Source organism: Octodon degus, unplaced genomic scaffold (genome assembly GCF_000260255.1).
Source record: "Octodon degus isolate 3935 unplaced genomic scaffold, OctDeg1.0 scaffold00003, whole genome shotgun sequence".
In the NCBI taxonomy this organism is placed as follows: domain Eukaryota; kingdom Metazoa; phylum Chordata; class Mammalia; order Rodentia; family Octodontidae; genus Octodon; species Octodon degus.
Window position 1 is genome coordinate 27843547 of NW_004524579.1, and position 20318 is coordinate 27863864.

The 20318-nt window shown below is 46.2% G+C and overlaps 1 protein-coding gene across 3 annotated transcripts in view; it reads left to right on the forward strand.

Moving 5' to 3' along the window:
* Mapk4 (mitogen-activated protein kinase 4) overlaps nucleotides 1-20318 on the forward strand; it is a 155767-nt gene that overhangs the window by 128928 nt on the left and 6521 nt on the right. For 2 of the 3 annotated variants that reach the window (XM_004623656.2, XM_023714957.1), the window contains exons 3-4: nucleotides 17574-17718; nucleotides 19044-19205. In XM_004623656.2, the coding sequence (XP_004623713.1) occupies nucleotides 17574-17718; nucleotides 19044-19205 (307 nt within the window). The remainder of the gene's footprint in view (nucleotides 1-17573; nucleotides 17719-19043; nucleotides 19206-20318) is intronic. The other variant, XM_023714958.1, reaches the window with a different exon arrangement.

A 20318-nucleotide genomic window follows, 5' to 3' on the forward strand; every position in this document is an offset into this window, starting at 1 on the left:
GATGTTTGCTCATTCATACTGGCAGCAACCTTAAGAAGTAGATATTATCACCATTATGCAGCTGAGGAGCCTGAGGCTCAGAGAGGTTAAGAGAGTTGTCCTAAGTCACCAGCAAATACATTTCTGGCACAGAATTTGATCCTGCATCTGATCATAATCTCATTACAGAAGTGCAGTGTCTACGGAATCTCTGTCGGGCAGGGAGTGCAGGATTACTGGGTGAGACAAGAGCTGGGTTCTCCTGCTAAAACAAACAACAACAAAAAAGCAAGGATGTTTACCAGGCACTGTGCCCTCAACCCTGCCCTGGACCTTAAGAGTCAGGGCTGCAGCAGAAGAGCAGAAGGACTTGTAAAGAATTTGATTTTTACCAGTAAAATAAAAATCAGGGAAACTGGGAACAGTGGAAAATGCCTGTAATCCTAGCTGCTAGGGAGGCTGAGGCAAGGAGGATCACAAGTCTGAGGCAAATCAGTAAGACACTGTTGCAAAATAAAATAAGACCAGGGTTGTAGCTCAGTAGTGGAGCGGTGCCTAGTGTTTGCTAAGTCCCAGGTTGCAGTCCATTACCACCAAAAAATAGACATTGTGGAAAGACAAGTGAATCTTCATTGGAGTTCTGTACACTTATTTTATGGTTTGTACTAGTTTTACTTGAACTGCATACAGGAAGGGGCACTGTCATGTCATTAGCCCTACGGGCCCCTGAAGAGGTCAGTTTGCCCCATGGGCTTACTTAGCTGCACTGGACTGAAGTGCCCACACTTGACACACACGGCACAGTGTGAAACAATTCTGCCCTGGCTTCGAATCCTGCAGTCCAAATCCTAGGGGTTGTCTGGAGAACAAGAAACACAAGCTTCCTCAGAAGGATGCAAGTGGAAATGCAGCAGAAGCTGCGGATCTGAGAGGAGGAGACCAGACAGCACTCTCTGGAGGGAATCCAAAGAACCTCCTGATCTTCCAGCTGAGAGCCAAAGCATCAGCTGCTGCAGTGCCCGTAATACAGCCTGAGGAGTCAGGTGCAGAGACAGCCCTTTTTAGCAGCATAGCTTGTTTACTTGAATTGCAAGTGAGAACTATTTAATGAGGGTAATTATGCCCAGAGACAGATGGCAACACAGCAAACACCAATGCTAGCTGCCACCTGTGGGGCTGAGGTCCCAGGGCCATGTAGGGACTCTGTATGGAAGAGAGAAAAGGCACTGTCCTTGAGCAGAGAAGGGAGTGAGGTGTGAAGAAAGCTAGAAGAAAGGCTCAGAACCAAACAGTTCTGCAGGGCAGGGCAGCAGTTCTAAGTGTGGTCCCAGAGCAATAGAAGCATCGCCTAGGAACTTGGTAGACATCCAGATTCTCTATCCCCACTTGGGACCTACTGACTCAGATGCTCTGGGGCTGGGGCCGGCCGGCTGGGTTTTAACAAGCCCTCCAGGTGACGCTAATGCTGGCTTAAGTTGGAGAATTGCTGACACGGAGCACACACAGCTGTTCAAAGCAAGCCTAGGCTCAGTCGTAGCTTTCCTACAACTAATTGCGTGGCTTTGTCTTTTTGGAGCCTTACTTTATCCATTTGTAAAATAATAAGAATACTTCAGCTACCTGGGTAGCGTGTGGATAGCATCGAGTAAGAATTTATCTGTCCATGATCACTGTGTGTCATTGCACCTACAGTCCTAGTGAACAAAATAAGTCAAAGATTCTGTTACCCATAGATAAGTTTATTGTCTAAATGAAACCTTCAACTACAGGTCAATTAATGACTTAATAAAAAGGCTTTATCAATGTTGCTGAATATAAGAGCAATCTACAAAAATCAATTTCATTTCAGCATACTGGTTAGGAGCAGAAAACATCAATAATATACCATTTAGAATATATCATCATTTTCTTTTATAGTTGTGGAACTAAATATTTGATAATTTGGCCATATAATTCTGACCCACACTGAGGGCAAATTTTGCAGATTAAGGACCATTTCATTCCAATAACTGACTTCAAACTCAGAAATTTCCCTGGTCACCTGCACATCTAACTGGCTACAAATTTTGGACTCTGCCTTCTTTTCAGGTTTGATCATTCGTTTGACTGATACAAAACTCCAGAAAGCCCTATACTTATGCTTACAGATGTATTCTAAAAGATGCACATCAGGATGAGCTAAAAGAAGAGACAAAAATAGGGCATGGTCTAGAAACACCAACATGCAAAACTTGCATGTTTTCAGGATTAATAACTCCTCTTAACACTTCAATACATATCACGAACCAAGAAAGCCTCCTTGAACCTCAGTGCCCAGAGGTTTTTCATGTGTAAATGAGGGGGTATTTGTCACCTAGATGTGTGATTGGGTACATCATGTCCACCTTCTTGAGCTCAATGCCCAGCTCCATTCTGTTCTCTGTAGGTTTGGCAGAAACTATGCGGCTCTCAGCCTCAACCCTCTAGTGATATGATTGGTCTGTCCACCTGACCCTCCCTGAAATTATCTAGGGACCAACCATAACTCTTCCACTACCATCACCCCAGATTTGGTCCCTGAAACCCATCATGAATAACAGCCACTTCTATCTCTTGGGAAATTCCAAGAGATTCACTTTTTCTCAGGAACCTGGTATAAAGACCTTTCATAATATTTATAATGCAACAGGCATCTGAAAAGATTTCTAAGGGGCCGGGGAGATAGCTCAGTGGAATAAGCGCTTCCCTGGCAAGCGCAAGGGCCTGAGTTCAATCCCCAGTTCCGCCAAAAAAAAAAAAAAAAGATTTCTAGCCAAAAAAAAAAAAAATACATAGTCCCTGTTTTTGACTCTTGGTATCAATGTGCTGGGACACCATATGACTATGAAAATGGATAAGCTACATGCTCCCACACCAACTGTGGTATGATTACTTGACTCACCCCTGCTCTGGGTGGGCAGAACCCACCGAGTAGACTTGTAGAAGATGCAATAGAAGCTCATCCGTTGCTGGGCCCTTCTGCTCTCAAAGCCCACTTCCTTCTGGGTGTCCAGGGCTCCTCCATTCTCCTAGCTCCCTTCGTCTTCCAGCCTTCTAGCAGATGCATTGCTCAGTGGAAAATAAAATTCCTGTGTATTCTCTTTGGGAAGGCAGAGAATTTACTCTTCTAGGTGTGACTGAAAGTAATGAGTTTGGGCAAAGGAATCTAAAGGAGAAAGGGAAGAAAAATCAGAGAGACTTTTTCTGGTGGTCAAAAATCTCACCAGCTTGTTTGTGTAAGAAATGAAAGCAACGCCTTTCCAAACCTTGCTGGCCTACTCCACAGCCGCTCACAATGTACTGCACAAATGTGCGCACTTAAGCGAGCATGTGCTTCCGCTCTCTTGGGGCCTGTTCACAATTCTCTGGCTGACCAACCCTCTAGAGAATTTGCTTCTGGCTGGGAGAACATGAGACCCATCATTGCTGATTTCAAGTAAGATTCAGCCAAGAATGTATCCTTGCTTTTATTCTTAGCTTGGAAATCCTGACAAGATACTTAGCTGTCCTCCTCTGTCACTGTCCTCTTGCCATATTTCCTGTGGAGTTCATGAGGCTGGCTTAACCTCAAAGCCTTTCCCTACTACAGCTTAACCCAAGGCCCTGCAAAGGACCCTAGCAATGTGTTGTGCATTTTTGTATTTTCAAAGAAAGTTATTTTGAGAGCAGCTTGTCAGAACAGAAAAGTCTATTGCTACTCAGTAATCCTTCCACATTTCCTCATGTTGTTTGTTTGCTTTGTTGTACTGAGGACTGAACTCAGGACCTTGCACTTGCCAGGCGAGTGCTTATTCTACTGAGCTATCTCCCTGGCCCCCTCATGTTGAATAGTACCGGTATGGAGAGGCATTTTGGAGGTGACTAGCAGGTGTGGATTAGGTTAACCTATAATACTCGTAGCTTGAGATGGTACGATGTGTTTTCGTGATTTGCAGTTACCTCTCTACACAGTGCTAAGTAAGCAGCAGCAGTCTCGAGTTAGGTACGACTCTAGGATTTTCTATGGCTTGCTGATCCAAATCCTGTGACACACAATGCAAAGAAACAGGGCCTGTCCTCTGATCAGGACATATAGCTACATCTAAGACATCACCACCAACCAGGTCAATGGGTGCCATCAATTCAACGAAAAGTCTAGTCATTACATGTGAAAACTAGAAACACCCCCAAATCTCATGGCTTTATACAAAACAATGCTTGACAAAATTTCCCCAAATTTACTACTAATAAAATAAAAATACTAATAATCCTATAAGTGTGTGATTGCCAATAATAATTAGTTTTGAATATGAAACTTCTAAATTATCAACCATACCAGAGGAAAGACTGTTAATCTTTTAAAATTATCTTTCAAACATTGAGCTATTTTTAAATTCCCTCTGTAGAAAAATGATATTACAAAATCTTATGAGAAGAGATAACTTAAAATTATGCAGTATGTTCACATGTTTGCTACCTGAAGATTACCAAGCAGCTAATTAGTAAAAATGTTATTTTTGTGACTTCTGTTATGTTTATAACATCTGCCACCTTCTCATGATTTTTAATTTGCTGCCATTACCTTTTTGATTCAAAATAAATATTCACATTCATACCTGATGATACATTTCTAATTTGGTATTTTTAAAAAGGCACCCAGAACTAGGTCTACCGTGGTCCTCTTTGTCTTTCTTCATACAGTGGCTGCCCATCTGCCCCCTCAGATCCAGCAGTGGCTTCCCCTGGATTCATGGTGGTCTTTTCAATTGAAACAGCACCCTCACTGCCCAGAAGCTCCCTGAGCACAGTTCCCCCAACTTGGAGCACCCAGATAGGGTGAGACGTGAGCACCAAAAATGGGACCCTAATTCCCTGGAGCCATTAACCTGGGCACCTCCCTGTGCAGGGGCAGTCAGAGGTGGTACCAGCTGGGTGCCTGCAGCTTCTCCAGCAAGAGAGGAGTTTCTGCAGAGGACAGGTAATCCCTGGTTAGTACCCCTTCTGGTACCTAGGTCACCAAGATGAAAAGACCTTTCTCAAGGTCAGGGCAAGTAAGACAGGATTACTGAGCCAAGAGCTAGGCTTTGACCCTGACAGAAGCTACAGTAAGGAAGGCACGAGGTGATCTCAGGGCCCTTCTGGAGCTCTCTTTTCTACCTCTCGTTGATTATTTTCCTCAGTGTGGAGCTGGGGGATGGTGCTCAGGGGTACGCACCTGGAAGGCCCAGCTCCCAGGAGCCACCTGCACTCCCCACCTGGCCCAGCCTCCCTTCTTTTCCAGAGCCTCTGAAAGTGAAAGTAGCTGACATCTCTAATGGCTTTCATAGCATCTGCTACCTGCCTTAGCCTCTTCTGTCCGCAGGGACTCTTAGGATGAACAGAGGAAGCAGTGGGAGTCTCTGTTCATGCAAAGCCGCATTCAGGGAGTGCCACAGTATTAGTCTTGCCAGTGGAAGAAGTCAATCTGCTTCCTCTTTCAAGCCTATACTGTTAACAGGATCTTGCTCCACACTTCCGACAGCCCGTCATGAAGACAGTTGGTCCCTCAGATGCACCTACAAAAACTGGCTATGTGATCAAAGAGGTCAGATGAGTGCCACATGGCAAATCCCCATCTAGGAGATCCTGGGAGTATTTTAAAATGTGTTAGTCATTGACAGGCTGTCCCAAGAGTGTTTGGCCACATGCCCTTATCTCCCCTGATGCCTGTTAGCATTTTTAGGATGTCAACCCATCTCAGGAAATGCTACCTTGACTAAAAGCAGTGACCTGTAGGCCAAGAGCCTCCTATGCCAGGATAGCCTGGTAGCCAAGTTTAGGGTGAGTAGGGCTTTCTGGGCTCCATCTACTGTGCTGTGTGGGCAGCTACTTCCTGCCAGCATATTAGCCAGTCGGTTATAATGTGCCCTCTGCAGCAGGAGCCTCTTCTTCCATAGACCCTGCCCTTGCCAGGCAGACACCTGAGAGAACCTCGAACACCTTCAGGAAAGCTCTGTGGGTCTACTGCAAGGCCCTCCCAAAGCCCGTGTATAATTAAACTATCAGCAGCTCTGAGATCATCCCACCTTCCAGATCTAAAAAGTTCCACTGAACATTCATTAATGAAAGAAAGCCAGGTAACCTCTGTACTCCTCAGTCCACTGATTCCATCCCAGTTGGCCCTCAGTGAAGATGCAGCTTGAATCTCAGCGCCTCTTCAGAATCTTCTGTATATGTTCTGGGTTGCACTAGAGAGCATTCTGGCCCTCTAGGGAGGGAAAAAATGGTCATCTGTGAGGGCAAAGCAGACAGAAGGAGGCAGCAGGAGAGCTCTGCCGGAGTCTGATGAGGGCCTCGGTGTGGTGCTATACCCTCACCCAATCCACCTCAGCTTCCTCGTCTGCAGAGCAGGGATGTGGTAGTGTCTGCCTCGAAGACTGTCACAGTGGTCAAATGTGAGAAGACAGAGCCAAGGATGGCAACCAGCAGGTGGTCATCACCCACATTATTCAGAAGCATTTTTTAGGTTAATATTTTTTTTGTCTTTCTAAGGGTGGAGGTGGCAGAGACGATAGAATGAAGCCTTGAATCTGAGATCAGGTTGGCCCAGAACACAACTAGCATCCCAGAGGGCTCAATTACCCCACTGTGAGCCTATGAAATAGAAACCCACACACACCTAACCCCCAGGGGCCCCTAGATTTCAGAGGGCTACACTTGAACAGAGAGGCTGCCTTTGTCCTGTGATTTTTAACATGCAGTTAAACTTTAAAATGAATTCCTCCTGACTGGTGGTCAATTCCTGAAATTCCATGGGCATATCAATCATTCATTTAACTTGGGTGAATTATTAAATGTAATTTGAGGCAAGCAGTCTTGAGTACAGCAATTATTCCTTCATCTTAAGATTTAATTCCATTATTTCACCAAATTTCTAGTGAGTATCTCCCCTACCCATAGTGCACTGCAGATATAGAGATAAAGCAGCTCATCTGTACCATCAGAGACTGCTCTTTGCCTTCCTTACCTGAGGACTGTGACCTTGGAGATGGAGGGCTCAGTATGTTGTGGGACACAGAGCCTTGCCAGCTTTGTCAGGAGAATCTGTAATAATTTCCCCAGATGTAAGTGAAAAATAAATACTTAGCTTAAACAGGATTCTTAAGAGGTAGCTGAGCTACAGTCAGCCAAGATCCCTCGTGTAGAAGAGGGGCTCAGCCAATATTCCTTCCTTGTCCCCCTAAGGTATTCTTGGTTGTTCATGCCTGCATGTTAATGAGGGATCTGAAAGGAAGTTTTGCTAGGTGGGAAGAAAAGGCCAAGAGTGCCGCTGTGCTTTGGGATCAGACGCAGGGACAGAAAGGGAAGACCTGTGGCTCCAAGATCAACCTCTCTGCTGTTCTGTCCCTGTGTGGTCACCTGGCTCCCTCCCTCGATCACTCTGGTCTCTGCTCAAACGTCCTCTCAAATGTGGGTCCTGGACCACCCTCAGCACTGGTCCCCATCTCCTTGCTTTGCTTTATTTTTATTCATCATGCTTAGCACCACTGGACATATTATACATATGTTTGTTCATTTGGGTTTTTTTCCTAAAATGTACCCTCCATAATTATAGGCACTTTATTTAGTGCTAGGACCACGTGTCTGTTGTTCCAATTAGCTAATTTGACCTTGATCACATTACTCTCTTTTTATACCTTTTCATAGATATCTTAGTTACTTTTCTCTCATGTTCAGACAACATGCCCAACACCCAAAGTTAAAAAGGAAAGGGCTTTTGTAACTCATAGTTCGTAGCAGCTGGGGAGATGGCTCAGTAGAATAAGCGCTTGCCTGGCAAGCTCAAGGGCCTGAGTTCAATCCCTGGTTCCCCCACCCCTAAAAAAAAAAAAAATCCTCATAGTTTGTAGCAGCTTCAATCCACAGTCATCTGACTGCAAGGCAGGGCGGCCTGGGAGAAGGGCATCCCAGACCGAGGAGAAAGAGTTCATGTGGCAGAAGACAGCAAAAGCAACAAGGAAGGAGAAGGGAGAAAACCTTTCTGTCTCCAATACTGCATGCAGGCCAATTGCCCTAGGGCAGGTGTAGCTCTCATATCCTTAATCCCAGCTTTAGACCTTGTCTCAGTCACAAACTCTAGATTCAGCATCCCTTAAAAAGCCCACCCCCTATAACTATGTGAAGCTTTGAGGGGACATTAAGACACAAAGCATAACAATAGGTCATTTTGATCATTAAATTCCCTAATAAAAAAGCTGCACTTGGCTTGATGCCCAGCACATCATAAGTTCTCAATAAATATTAGCTCTTTCTTTGCTGTATTATTTTCCAGTAGGCTTTTCACTTCCCTGATTCAGCTGCCCGGGGAAGGCCTCCGACACTACTCAAGGATTCATCTTATCTTGAGTGTAGCTGAAAATAGAAAAGTGCACTATTGGGGAACCATACGAACACAACTTACCTTTCCAATGCAGGTGAGCTGAAGATCCGTACAATGCTGGTATTGCAAATGTAGCCATACACTGGCATCATCTGTGGAGTTTTATCCATTACCAACACTTCGGTCCTACCCTTGACATGCTGACGTAACTGGTGTGGCAGGTGGCCCAAGCATAAGGACTTTTTGAGGGTCTCCAAGTGCATCTGACCTGGAGCAGATTTGAGACCCGCTGCCCCAGAGTGCCACCAAGTTCTCCTGGAAAGCCAGCAAGAGGAGTGTCTATGTATGGCCTGGCACTTAATGCATCTTCCTAAAAGAAGCCATTTGCTCTCAGACTCATCCATTAAAAATTCATCACTTTGGCCCTGCAGGGCTCCTCCCTTAAAGATTGCTATTGAAGCCAGGCGAAGTGACACGTGCTTGTGTTCACAACACTGAGATTAAGGCCAACCCCAGGGGATTTAGTAAGACCCTGTTTCCAGAAAGGAAAAAAAGGATTACTATTGACTGCAATTCAGCGATCCAGGATGCTAACAACCCACAAAGGAGATGTCCAGTAGTACAGACGAGGAAACTGAGTCTGGATTAGCCTAGCCAAGCCTTCCCTCCAACCACCTCTCTTAACAGCTCAGCCATTGGGCCTGGCGTGGCAGGTAGTGGTAGAGCTACTAATCCTGGTGCATCTCTGAACAAAGCACTTGGTCACATGTTTGAACCGTAACAGGACTCAAGCGTTTGGGACTTGGACCCCATGAAGTCCAAAGCACCCATCTGTGACAGTTAGTTGTAGTCGATTTAGAAAACAATTGCATTTCAGCAAATTACTTTTTGAAAAGAAGCCTAACCCCACTGATCCCACTGTCCTGAAGTTTAAGAGGAAGTGCCTTAAATAAATGTATGAAACAAGCCAGATGCAAAAAGACAAATCTGTGTGATTCCACTTCCAGGAGGACTTGAGAGCAGTCTGATCTCTGTCCTGGAGATGGGAAGTAGAGTGGTAGTTGGCAGGCAGACGAAGGGAGTGGGGAACTTGTTTAATGAGGACTGAGTTTATTTTGAAAGATGAAAAGACTTTTGGAGATGAATGATAGTGATGATTGTACATTGTAAACGCAGTTCAAATCATTGAACTGCACACTTAAAAATGGTTAAGAAGCCCCACCCCCAATCATGCTGAGCCGGCGACCGAGTCCAGACATGGTGCCGCGCACCTGTATCCCCGCTGCTGGGAGGCTGAAAACAGGAGAATCACTGCAGATTCCAGCTGCATAGGAAACCCTGTACAAAATTTAAAAATTAAAAAAAAGGTTAAGTGAACTTTATGCTATGGATACTTTAACATCTTCTTAAAAAATTTTAGCCATTTTTTCATAATTTTTTTAAGAAAGGGAAATGACATCATAGGTCTGCTGGCTACATTAAGGCTTTGCCACCTGTAGGAGTGGCCACTGGCCTTTTCACTTATTTCCATGGAAACCAGGGGAGATAGTGAATGTGAGTAAGCAGGATGCCCCCAAGCATGGTGGGTAGAAGGGGCAGCCCTGAGAAGGTGGAGTTGGGGTATCTTAGAAGTTCACAAAAATTTCCATGCAGTAGATTTAACTGAACTAGTTCTTCACCCAAGTCCATTTTAACTGCATAAATGGACTATACCTGACGATTAGCAGTGATTGTGGTGCGAACTGAGCTTTGAGGATTTTGTGTTCCCTTCTTCAGTTCAAGTGGTTCCCTGCTGCATGTTCTCATGGAAATGAGTCTAATAGAATGAGTTTGGAGTGAGCAACAAGAAAGGCTACTTGGCTATTCTGTATTCCTTGTTAAAAGGGTTTCTAACATGCTTCATATGTACATTGGCACAAATAAGTATTATACCTTTAGCAAGACAAGAGTGGAGAGGGAGGCCAAAATATTTCTGCATAGTGGGAGGGTGCTGTTTTCCTAAATGATCTTTTGATGAATGTCCTTAACATAAAGAATTAATCTGTGCTATAGGTCAGCCCAATTCTGGGCTTGAGAAATCTGCCTAGCCTGTAGGCAAGGCAAGTAATGGATTCCTAGACAGGTCAGTGTATTAGGGATCAGTGAGGGGCCTGCTGAGCCAAGTGTGTCCCCCAAAAGGCAGCATCAGCATCATCCCATCACAGTGAGAAATGGAATCTGCATTTAACCAGTAAAAGTCCAGAAAGTGATTTGGGTACACCCCCAATTAGAAAAGCCACATTCTGGTTATTCACCAGGAGCACAGTGTAGAATAGCGCTGTGCATTTTGTGCTTGGACTGTCTGCGCATCTCCGGAGCCTGCTTCCCCCATGGAGAGCAGGATGATGATGATGTCTCTTTCAGAGGATGATGCTAGAGCTTCTTATTCTGATCAGAGCCTGGGCTAAATCCTGGCTGTGCCACTTACAGCCTGTGTGACTGTAGATAGGTTTCTTGCCCTCTCTGCACTTCCCTCTCCTTTCTGTAAAATGACTACACTAAGAGTCCCTTCCCTACTTCGAGGGGTAGTTGTGAGGATGAGCCAAGTTAGTCCATATGAAGGAGCTAGAACAGGAGTTTGAAGAGCTCAATTACTGTTCGCTAGTGTAATCACATCACAGATTTCTGTCACACACATTGGCTCTCATCTTCCCCAGAGCCTCAGAGACAATCTTAGCCACTCTTCAGGATGACAACCTTACAAATGCCTGGAGGCAGCTCTCACATGGCCTTCCACATTCTCCAGGCTACAAGCCCTGGGTCTCTGCCATTGCATTTGTGATGTGCCTTCCCTTTGGTTTCTGCTACACAACCACCCAGACATCTCCTGGGAGCCCCAACCCTGGAAGAATCACAGTATCCAGGCAAAAGCCTGTTGCCCCCAAGGCTACATGTTTTAGTTCTCCACAACCTGGATTCTTCTGGGCTTGACCTAGTTTCTCTTAGATCAGACTGTAGGATATGTGTGTTCCTACCCTTCCAAGGAAGTGTGTACCTGGGAGGTCTTCCTGAGGCCATCTGAGCCTCTTGGGGCCTTGCTCTGCAGACACAGAATCCTTGTTGCCAGCCTGGCTCACAAGCCTTTCCTAGCTTGGGGTGGGGTAGGGAGCAGAGCCTGCAACCATCTGGCTTTACCAATACCCCTCTCACTAGTGAGAACAGCAGGGTCCTCACTTCAGGCTCCTGTCCCCCTTAGATCATCGCCCTTCCAGCAACATTTGTTTCATCAGAGAAGAGGCCAAAGCTTTTCTGGGGGGGCTAATTCACAAGCCCCTCCCCCCTTGAGTTGGATGCAGAGGACTTTGAGGAGCACTGACTTTGATAACATGAGTTACTCTTTGTCTCCTATGTCCTAGGTCTTCTTACCCAGACCCTGCCTCTACTCCCACTGGGTGCCATGGTCACCTTAAGGGTTCTCCAGCATCTAAAACATTCTGGTCCCTCAAGGCCAGCTCAGACCCACTCAGGACTGCCTCACTGGCCCTCTGAGCTCCTGGCCCATGGCCCCCCCTGCCTCTATCTTGGTAGCAAGCTCCTCCATGTGCCAGTGATTCCCCGCTACTTCCCACACCTGGGACAGGGGTTTTACCACTTCAGGAAGAACTGTGTCAAAAGGCTGATGGAGGGCCGGAGGGATGGCTCAGTAGAATAAGCGCTTCCCTGGCAAGCGCAAGGGTCTGAGTTCCGTGAAAAAAAAAAAAAAAAAAAGCTGATGGAAGGCTGACTGAATTAATCTCTGTAAAATGCTAACATGGGACCAGGCACACATAATAGGTCCCACATAAATGTAAACCATGCTTACTTCTTGGTCCTCTGATCTCCTTTTTAGATTAATATTGCATCTCTAACCACATGATATGCTCTTTGAAGGCAGGGTGATCTTAGCCATCTCTGCATCATCTCTGTACCCATATGGAGACCAACATATGTTGGGCTGCTAGAGCACATTCCAAAAACCTGTGAATGCGAGGGTGGGGATGTGAGAGTGTACCTTGGAAACAGGTGCCACCCTAAACACTGATTGAAGGAGAGAAGCGATTCTTCTCACCTAACCATACACAATGACAGATTCTACTCTCGAAGAATGTTACCTCATTTATACTCACCATACCTGCAAGAGATTAGCAGGCACACTGTCATTAGAGGGTGAAGAGATTTATTGGATCACACTTTTCTCTGCAGCGTTTGGCCTCCCAGAACAGGAGAGCAGGTTCAGGAGGGGCAAGCCAAGCTGATACCTCCCACCAGGCGCATTGCTGGAGTAGCTCTAGGGCCACCCTGCTGGAGTAACTGCAGGCAGCTGGGCCTGAGCACTGGTGCTTGCTCCCTCTGCAAGCGAGGGCTCAGAGCTTTAATTATAGCTTCTCTCCAGATCTGTCAGGGGCCCTAATTATGCTCTGTGGAGGCAGCTGCTGCTAGATTATTTCCCAAACACCTTTGAAGCTTTCAAAGTCCAAGCTTCCTATGGGCCACTCAAAAGGGACAGCGGAATGGCCTGGTGAGAGCAGGTGCCTGTAGAAAGATATAGAAAGGAGCACTCATCCCACTGCCCCCCAGCAGTGACTCTGTAGCCCCTCTCAGCCAGGAACACCAAAAGACAGGGTGGCAGGAGGAAGGATACCACCCAAGGCAACGGGGGGGGGGGGTGGTCTGTGTCCTCCAAGAGCATGGTGCCTCTAGGCCTCACCCAGCAGCCTAGCTCCACCAGACATGCCATACCAGAATTCAGATAGATCCCACTTCTGCATGTGCCTGGCTCTACTTTTCGGCCAGCCAGGCAATGGGCATGCAGTGCTGAGGAAAGTCAGTTCTGGTCTCCAAAGACATGCTCCTCTCCACAGCCACCTGGAGCTGAAACTCTACCCTGCAGGTGGGACAGAAAGGCCACTGGAGGATTTCTCTCTCTCACTGATGTCTGAACTCTGTGGAAATTGAATTTCCATACCTGGGTTCTTGTGAAAGTCTTTTATCCTACAAAATTCTCACTTTCACCTGAGTGCATACTCAGGTGAAACTCCAATTTTGGATTAAGATCACTGGCATATTGTGGCCCCTGGGAGCACCTGTCCTTAGGCCCCAGGGCTCCCCTCAGATTCTGGCAGGACCCCTGCTGCCCAGAACCAAGAATGGAGCCTCCTGCTTGGTCCCAGATCATCTTTCCAGGGTTTACCAGGAAAGACTGCAACTTCCGAAATTCTCCTCTGCCCCGTGACATCTGAAACAGCTGTATAAATCCCCTTTATGTTTTGTAAAGAGCTTGCAGAACAAGAAGGCTTAGAGAAACAGCTAATAGTTAATATAAATTCATCGGGTTCTTGGTTTTCACCTAAGGCAAAGAAGAGCCAGGGAGGAATTTTCTTGGTTCCTAGCACAACCTGGTCCTCAATCCTGGCCTGAGGGTAGCCTTGTCATATAACATCTGCCAGGGCAGATATTTCAGAAGGAAGCCCTGGATTCCCACTTTCCTCCATCCCTAGACTCTGCAGAGAGACAGATTAATCCAAGAACATTCCACTCCATAAAGGACCATTCATTTATATATCAGAAAACTCCCCTTAAGCCACCTCCCTTCTGAGTGGTCTTTACTCTTCCCCAAATTATCTCAGTGGAAAATAAAGCTGGGCCATTCTTTACTTATAACCCTCCCACCTAGAAGTAAAGAACTGATGCAGACAGTTTGACTTAGTTTGTAGTTTTTAGAATTACACTTAAATTCTTGAAAACTACTGTACACACAACATGGGGGATCTCACATGCATTATGATAAGTTAAGGAATTCAGACTCAAAAGGTGACATATTGTGATTCATTTGTATGACATTCTGTGCAGAGTAAAACCAGGACAGAAAATAAGTGGTGACTGGGGACTGGAGCTTATCATGGGGGGTGTGAGGGAGTTGTTTTGGGGTAAGGAATTGCGAAATATTGTAATTACGATGGTGGCAACATGATTCTCTGTTTTCACAACTCATAGAATCAGTTGTCTTCCCTACTAGCATACTTAGGTCAATGTCCTTGCCAGAACTAAAAGGGCAAAATTTACTCTATGCACATTGTTCCTCTATACACCTGACTTTTAAAAAATTAAACTACCATAATAATTATTTTGGCTAATCCTTTTTGGAGCAAGACAAATAATGAGTAACGATTAACCCCACCTACCTTTGAAAGTGGGAATTGGAACAGTCCGTAAAGTCAGGCGTGTCAGAGATGAGGATCAGGGTCCTACAGGAGGGGCCTCATCTCGAAGGAAGTACAGACCCTATGCAGGGTTCTTACTCACACTTACTGAGCTTTCCCTTCATATATTCAGCAGTGTCTGTGCTTCCCAGGAGGCGGGCAGGAGGCAGGTCAATACAGAAGTGCAGAGCCGCTGCCTGTGAAGGGCACTTGGTCTGATGCTCTTGGAGAAGAGAGGTGCTGCACAGGAGGAAAGCATTGGCAACAAAACAAGGACACTCTGGCAAGGACATTGACCTAAGTATGCTAGTAGGAAGGACAGTGAAGCTAATGCCATACATCCCTGAAACATGAACACGCAGATGCCCAACTAAGAGAGAAAGAAGCATTTTGTCAGGTGCTCATTCTTTTAGACCATGAAGGCCAAGGATGGGTCTGCCCAGGACAGCAAAAAGCCAACTCCCCGCCACTCTTGCCATCTACTCCCAACACAGAGGTCTTACTTCTATGACCCAGTGGTATCGGGAGGAAACAAGCAAGCAACTCCACAGTGGCTATCAGCTGGGCATCCTTTTCATTCTAACCCTGTCCCCCTGAAGATAGCATCAGAACCCATCAGACTGTCTCTGTGTCAGACACCAGTAGAAAATCCAGGTCTCTGAAACTTCTATCTGTCAGCTGAGGTTCTCATGACCTCTTCCCTGGGTTTGATTAATTTGCTACAGTTACTCACAGAACTCAAGGAGCCATACTTACAGGATTATTATAAAGGACATTACAAAGAACACAGATGAAGAGGAGATGCACAGTGTGAGGTATGGGAAAGGAGAACAGAGCTTCCTTCCATGTCCTGCTCATTGTACTGGGTTTGGCCATCTACAAACTCTCTGAACTTTTTTTTTAAGTATTTGGTACAGTGTCTCACTACACAGCTCAGACTCATAGTGATCCTCCTTTTTCAGCTTCCCCAGTGCTGGGATTACAGGTGTGCACCACCACTGGTCTCTGTGGCTGGTTTCAGTGCACGGGGAGGGGGGGTGCGGTGGCATGTGGTGCCAGGGATAGAAGCCTGGTCCCTGTGCTTCCCTAAGCAGGCGCTTAGTCTGCTGACCTATCTCATTGGCCCTCTGAAGTCCTTCTTTTAGGTTTTTGTGGAGTCTTTATTTCATGACTTAAGCATGAACAACCATGTAGAAAAGAGCTGGGGCAAAGGGAGTCTGATTCAACGCTGACAACTTGGAAGGAAAACCCAGCAAAGGTGCCTCTAAGAAAGCTGGAGAAAGATTAGAGTTTCTATAACCCACTTTGGGGAAGACAAATTTCTGTGGCCTGCTTTGGGGAAGGAGTTATGAATTATGATCCAGGAATTTTCATACTGGCACAACTCTCTTCCTCTGTCCTTCCACAAGTCTGAGGACACACTGTGAAGAAATACAGGCCCCAAAGTGAAGACAGCTGCTGTCATAACTTGGGGAATCTCAGAAGACTTTAGATATTTAATAATGAATCTGCTTAACAAATGAAGAGATCTCACATTAATAAAAATCTTGGGCCAACCAAATAGCTCAGTGGATTAAAGTACCTGCAAGCAGGTACAGGGGCCAGGGGTTTAATCCCCAGGCCTGCCATGCTGGCCCCACCCCTGGGGCATACTGAAATGGCAATTGAGACTGGGCATGGTGGCATGTGCCTGTAATCCCAGCTCTTTGGAGGCTGTAAACAGGCAGATCACTACAAAGTCTTATCTAGTAGTGAGACCCTGGATACCCTGTAGACCCTTCCCTAAAATACAAATTTTTTAAAAAAATCTTGTTGGCACTTGGGATTCCTAATTTTTCATTTTTTTAACCTGGGTCTGTGGTACTTTTGGCACCAGTAAAAAGAAAAATTTGCATTTCAAATTGGGCATTACAACAGCAAATAATAAGACCAGCCTTAGAATCTCTCCCTGGATCCCCTCAGTCTTTGGTTGATTGATGGATTGATTGCCTGATGGAATGATGGATGAATTGATTGATTGATTACTAGGGACCGAACCCAAGACTTTCACACTGAACTACATCCCCAGTCTTTTATTGATTTGTTTTAAATTGCTCAAGATGGGTTTGAACTTGTGATCCTCTTGCCTCAGCCTCTCAGAGTACTGGGATCACAGGCGTTACCACCATGCTAAATGATCCTTTCAATCTTAACCAACTCCTTTAATCCCAAAAATGGGTCTGTCTTTTCCTTCAGGGAGACTTTTCCAGGGAATCCAAGAAATCATTTTTGAGACTTCATTGTTGGGCCAGCTTTCTGAATGATATGAAGGACAATTTTTAAATTGTCTGAGTATGTTTTCCTGTCTTGTGAAAATACCTACAGAATCACCATGTGCAGTAGGGAGAAATCGCAAAGCCAGCTAAAACATCTGTTCCCAGCAAGACAGCAAGAATCTCAAGAATACCTGGGCCGACAAGCTGTGACCACTCTGTCACCTAGGGTTACTTCCATATGCCATTCACGGGTATCTATTTTGAAGTTGACCTTTCCTGGTCTCAGAACTATCTTTTCTAGCTTTGTGGTATCACTAATTTTAATTATCAGCATCCCAGCAAATGTCTTAATTTCAAATGTGTGGCTGCTTTTGAGATTGAGCCATTGGCTAAATGAAATTTCAGTATCTCATCATTTCTCTGTTCATGATGGTTATTCAAGCATGGTTCCTATGTATCCATCTTCTTACAGGATGTGGGCAGGAGAGGGAACTCATTCCCTCTAAATTATTGAGATCCCAGAACTTTTTCTAAAAAGGAGAAAGGTCATAAGATTCCTCCCACTCAAGCGCTTAAGCCCAACAAACCAGGCCCAGCCCCTTTGACTCCACCTCTGTTCACTAAGGCTTCTCCCAGGTCAAGAGGAAAGGAACGAGAATAAAAGAGAAGCAGGGGAGCGCCCTGTTTCCATGGCAGGGGAAACTGAAAGAGGCAGGGTCTTCCTGCAAGTCACTGACTGGTGGAATGGGGGATTTTCTCTTCCAGGGTTATCTGTCAGAGGGGCTGGTGACAAAGTGGTACCGCTCTCCACGACTGCTCCTATCCCCCAACAACTATACGAAAGCCATCGACATGTGGGCAGCCGGGTGCATCCTGGCGGAGATGCTCACAGGGAAGATGCTCTTTGCCGGTGAGTTTCTGACTCTGCCTTCTCTTTGGGTGTGAGTACAGAATACACACTAATCCTAAAACATGGTACTCTGTGGCTGAAATGACTTATTTGGGTTTTAGGGCATTTCCTGGAGGTAGCTTAATGTAATTTCAGGAAAAAAAAAAAAAAAAAAAAAAACCTTTAAAGGCTAAAACTAGCCCTATGAGTACAGAATTTTTTGTATGACGCTTCTCCTTTCTGGGATCTCAGAAATTTAGAGGGAATGAGTTCCCACTCCTGCCCACATCCTGTAAGAAGATGGATATATAGAAGCCATGATTCAATTAATAACCACCATCAACAGAAAATCAACACATGTTTTGCCATGTGTTGCGTGCTTGAGTTCTCCTAAAGTCATGCGTGGAATTCTGAACACCCAGTGTGGAAGTAAGAGGTGAGGCATTGGGAAGATGACTTAGCCATCAGGGCCATGACTGAGAGTGATGTAGAGAACAAGCTCTCACCAAAGGGCCTCGTGCCTTTATAAGATAAGCCCCGAAGAGCCCCCACCCCACCCCATCTTGTCCACCATGTGAGGCTGTACCGAGAGGTGCCATCCATGAGGAGCAAACGCTTTTCCAAACATCAAATCTGCCAGATCTTGGACTTCTTAGACTCCAACACAAATAAATGCTTGCTATCTATAACCTTTGCAGAGTATGGTATGTTCTGTTGTAACAGCATGGATGGACTACGACATACTTGTCTTCAAACCCCTCAACCACTGAATATACCCACCTAATATTTTCACCTCTTCCTCCCTTTCCCCTTCACAATCTTCCTTGCCCTGAAGCTAGAGGTGGACCCATAGTTCCCTAATCCTTCATGATTTTTTTTTTTGTTCACCTGGCACATAAACCCCTTTATGTTTAGAAAAACTACTACAAAATCTTCAAAGCCCAGTTTGTGCCCAGTCTCCTGTGAATCACAATTTGGGAAGTCTCGGCCAGGTTGCTCCCATCACGTTAGCCCTGGCTGTCGCGGTCTCCATCAGATAGGCCTGCTGCAGAGGCTCAGAAGATGAAGGGAACGGAGTTACCTCTCAGAAACCATCAGATTCAAGCTCTTTCTACATCATACAAAGCCAAGCCCCAAAGACAGCAAGCAACCTGCCACAGTCACACAGCAAGTTAGTGGCAGAGCGAATGTGAGCACCCCAGTCACCCGGTTCCCAGCCATGCTGCCCCCCTACCCTATGTTACACCTCCACTGCCAGCCCCATAGGACAGCTGGCGCTATGTTGGGGCTTCTGTACACATAGCTGCCAGGCAGCACATTTAACCCCAAGGCATCTGTCTCCCCAGGAGCTCATGAACTGGAGCAGATGCAGCTGATCCTAGAGACCGTCCCCGTGATCCGCGAGGAGGACAAGGACGAGCTGCTCCGCGTCATGCCATCCTTCATCAGCAGCAGCTGGGAGGTGAAGAGGCCGCTGCGCAAGCTGCTGCCTGACGTGAACAGTGAAGGTGCCTGAGCCAGCAGCCAGGTGGCCTCCCACGAGGCTGAGCTCTGGCTTGGCCTTGCAGGCCAGGGGCAAGAGCAGAAGGGTCTCCCTCAGAAAGGGTAGAGCACAGAACGCAGACATCCGGGCTCCCTGACAGTGGCCATTTGCCCACCTACAACCCCTCGTGTTAATGCTCAAAAGCTTCAGGTTACCTGAGTGTGGTAGCACACACCTGTAACTCCAGCACTTTGGGAGACTGAGGCAGAAACATCACAATTTCAAATTCAATCCAGGCAACTTGATGACTTAGTGAGACCCTGTGTCAAAACAAAAAATGAAAAGGCTTTTTCACTTAACTCAGGGTAAGACCCTGGTTTCTACCCACAGTCCTGAAAAAAAAAAACAAGTTTCAGATTTCAGAGCTCAACCAGTAAAGACTATGCAAACATTCAAAAACCTGAGCAAGTGTGAACTCTGAAACACTCCTGGTTCCACTCAGTTTAGGTGACAGCACCCCTCAGTAGCTACAGTGGCCATCACGTGGTAGGTGCAGGCCCCAAGGCCCCACTGGGGCTGTCCAGCTTGCTATGTTTACAAGAAGTAAAATCTGATGGACAAATCTAGTATGTGCAGTGGGGAGAGCAGGTGCTCTGTATGAAGCAGGTGGGAGGAGTTCAGGGTCCTGCCAACCAGCCTTTCAATCTCCAATGATGATTCAAGAATCTTTCCAGAGTACTTGGGGCTCTGCAGAGCCTGGTGTGGAATCAGTAAGTCCAGAGAAAGGTGACAGGATTGTACAGACACCGTGTTATTTGAGAAATGCCTTAAAATCTGGGTGCAGCAGGGCCTAGAGAAAGGTCAAAGACCCAAAGAAGGAATAAGTTGGCCAGGCCTGTTATGCTGGGCTTGCCCTGGATGGCTGGAGTCTTTCTCTCCTGGGAGTTTGTGGGCTTGGTCCTCTTCCTGGCCTTGGCCTGGGACCCAGAAACCCAGCCTGAGCCTCAGGGGGGTGATCAGAGCTAGTGCTGCTTACCTAAGCCCTCAGCCAAGGGATTCTCAGCTGTGCTGCAGCCCGTTGGGATGCTGGTGACCTTCTGAATCCACTGGTTTCCTACATCATGGATGACTTTTCCTG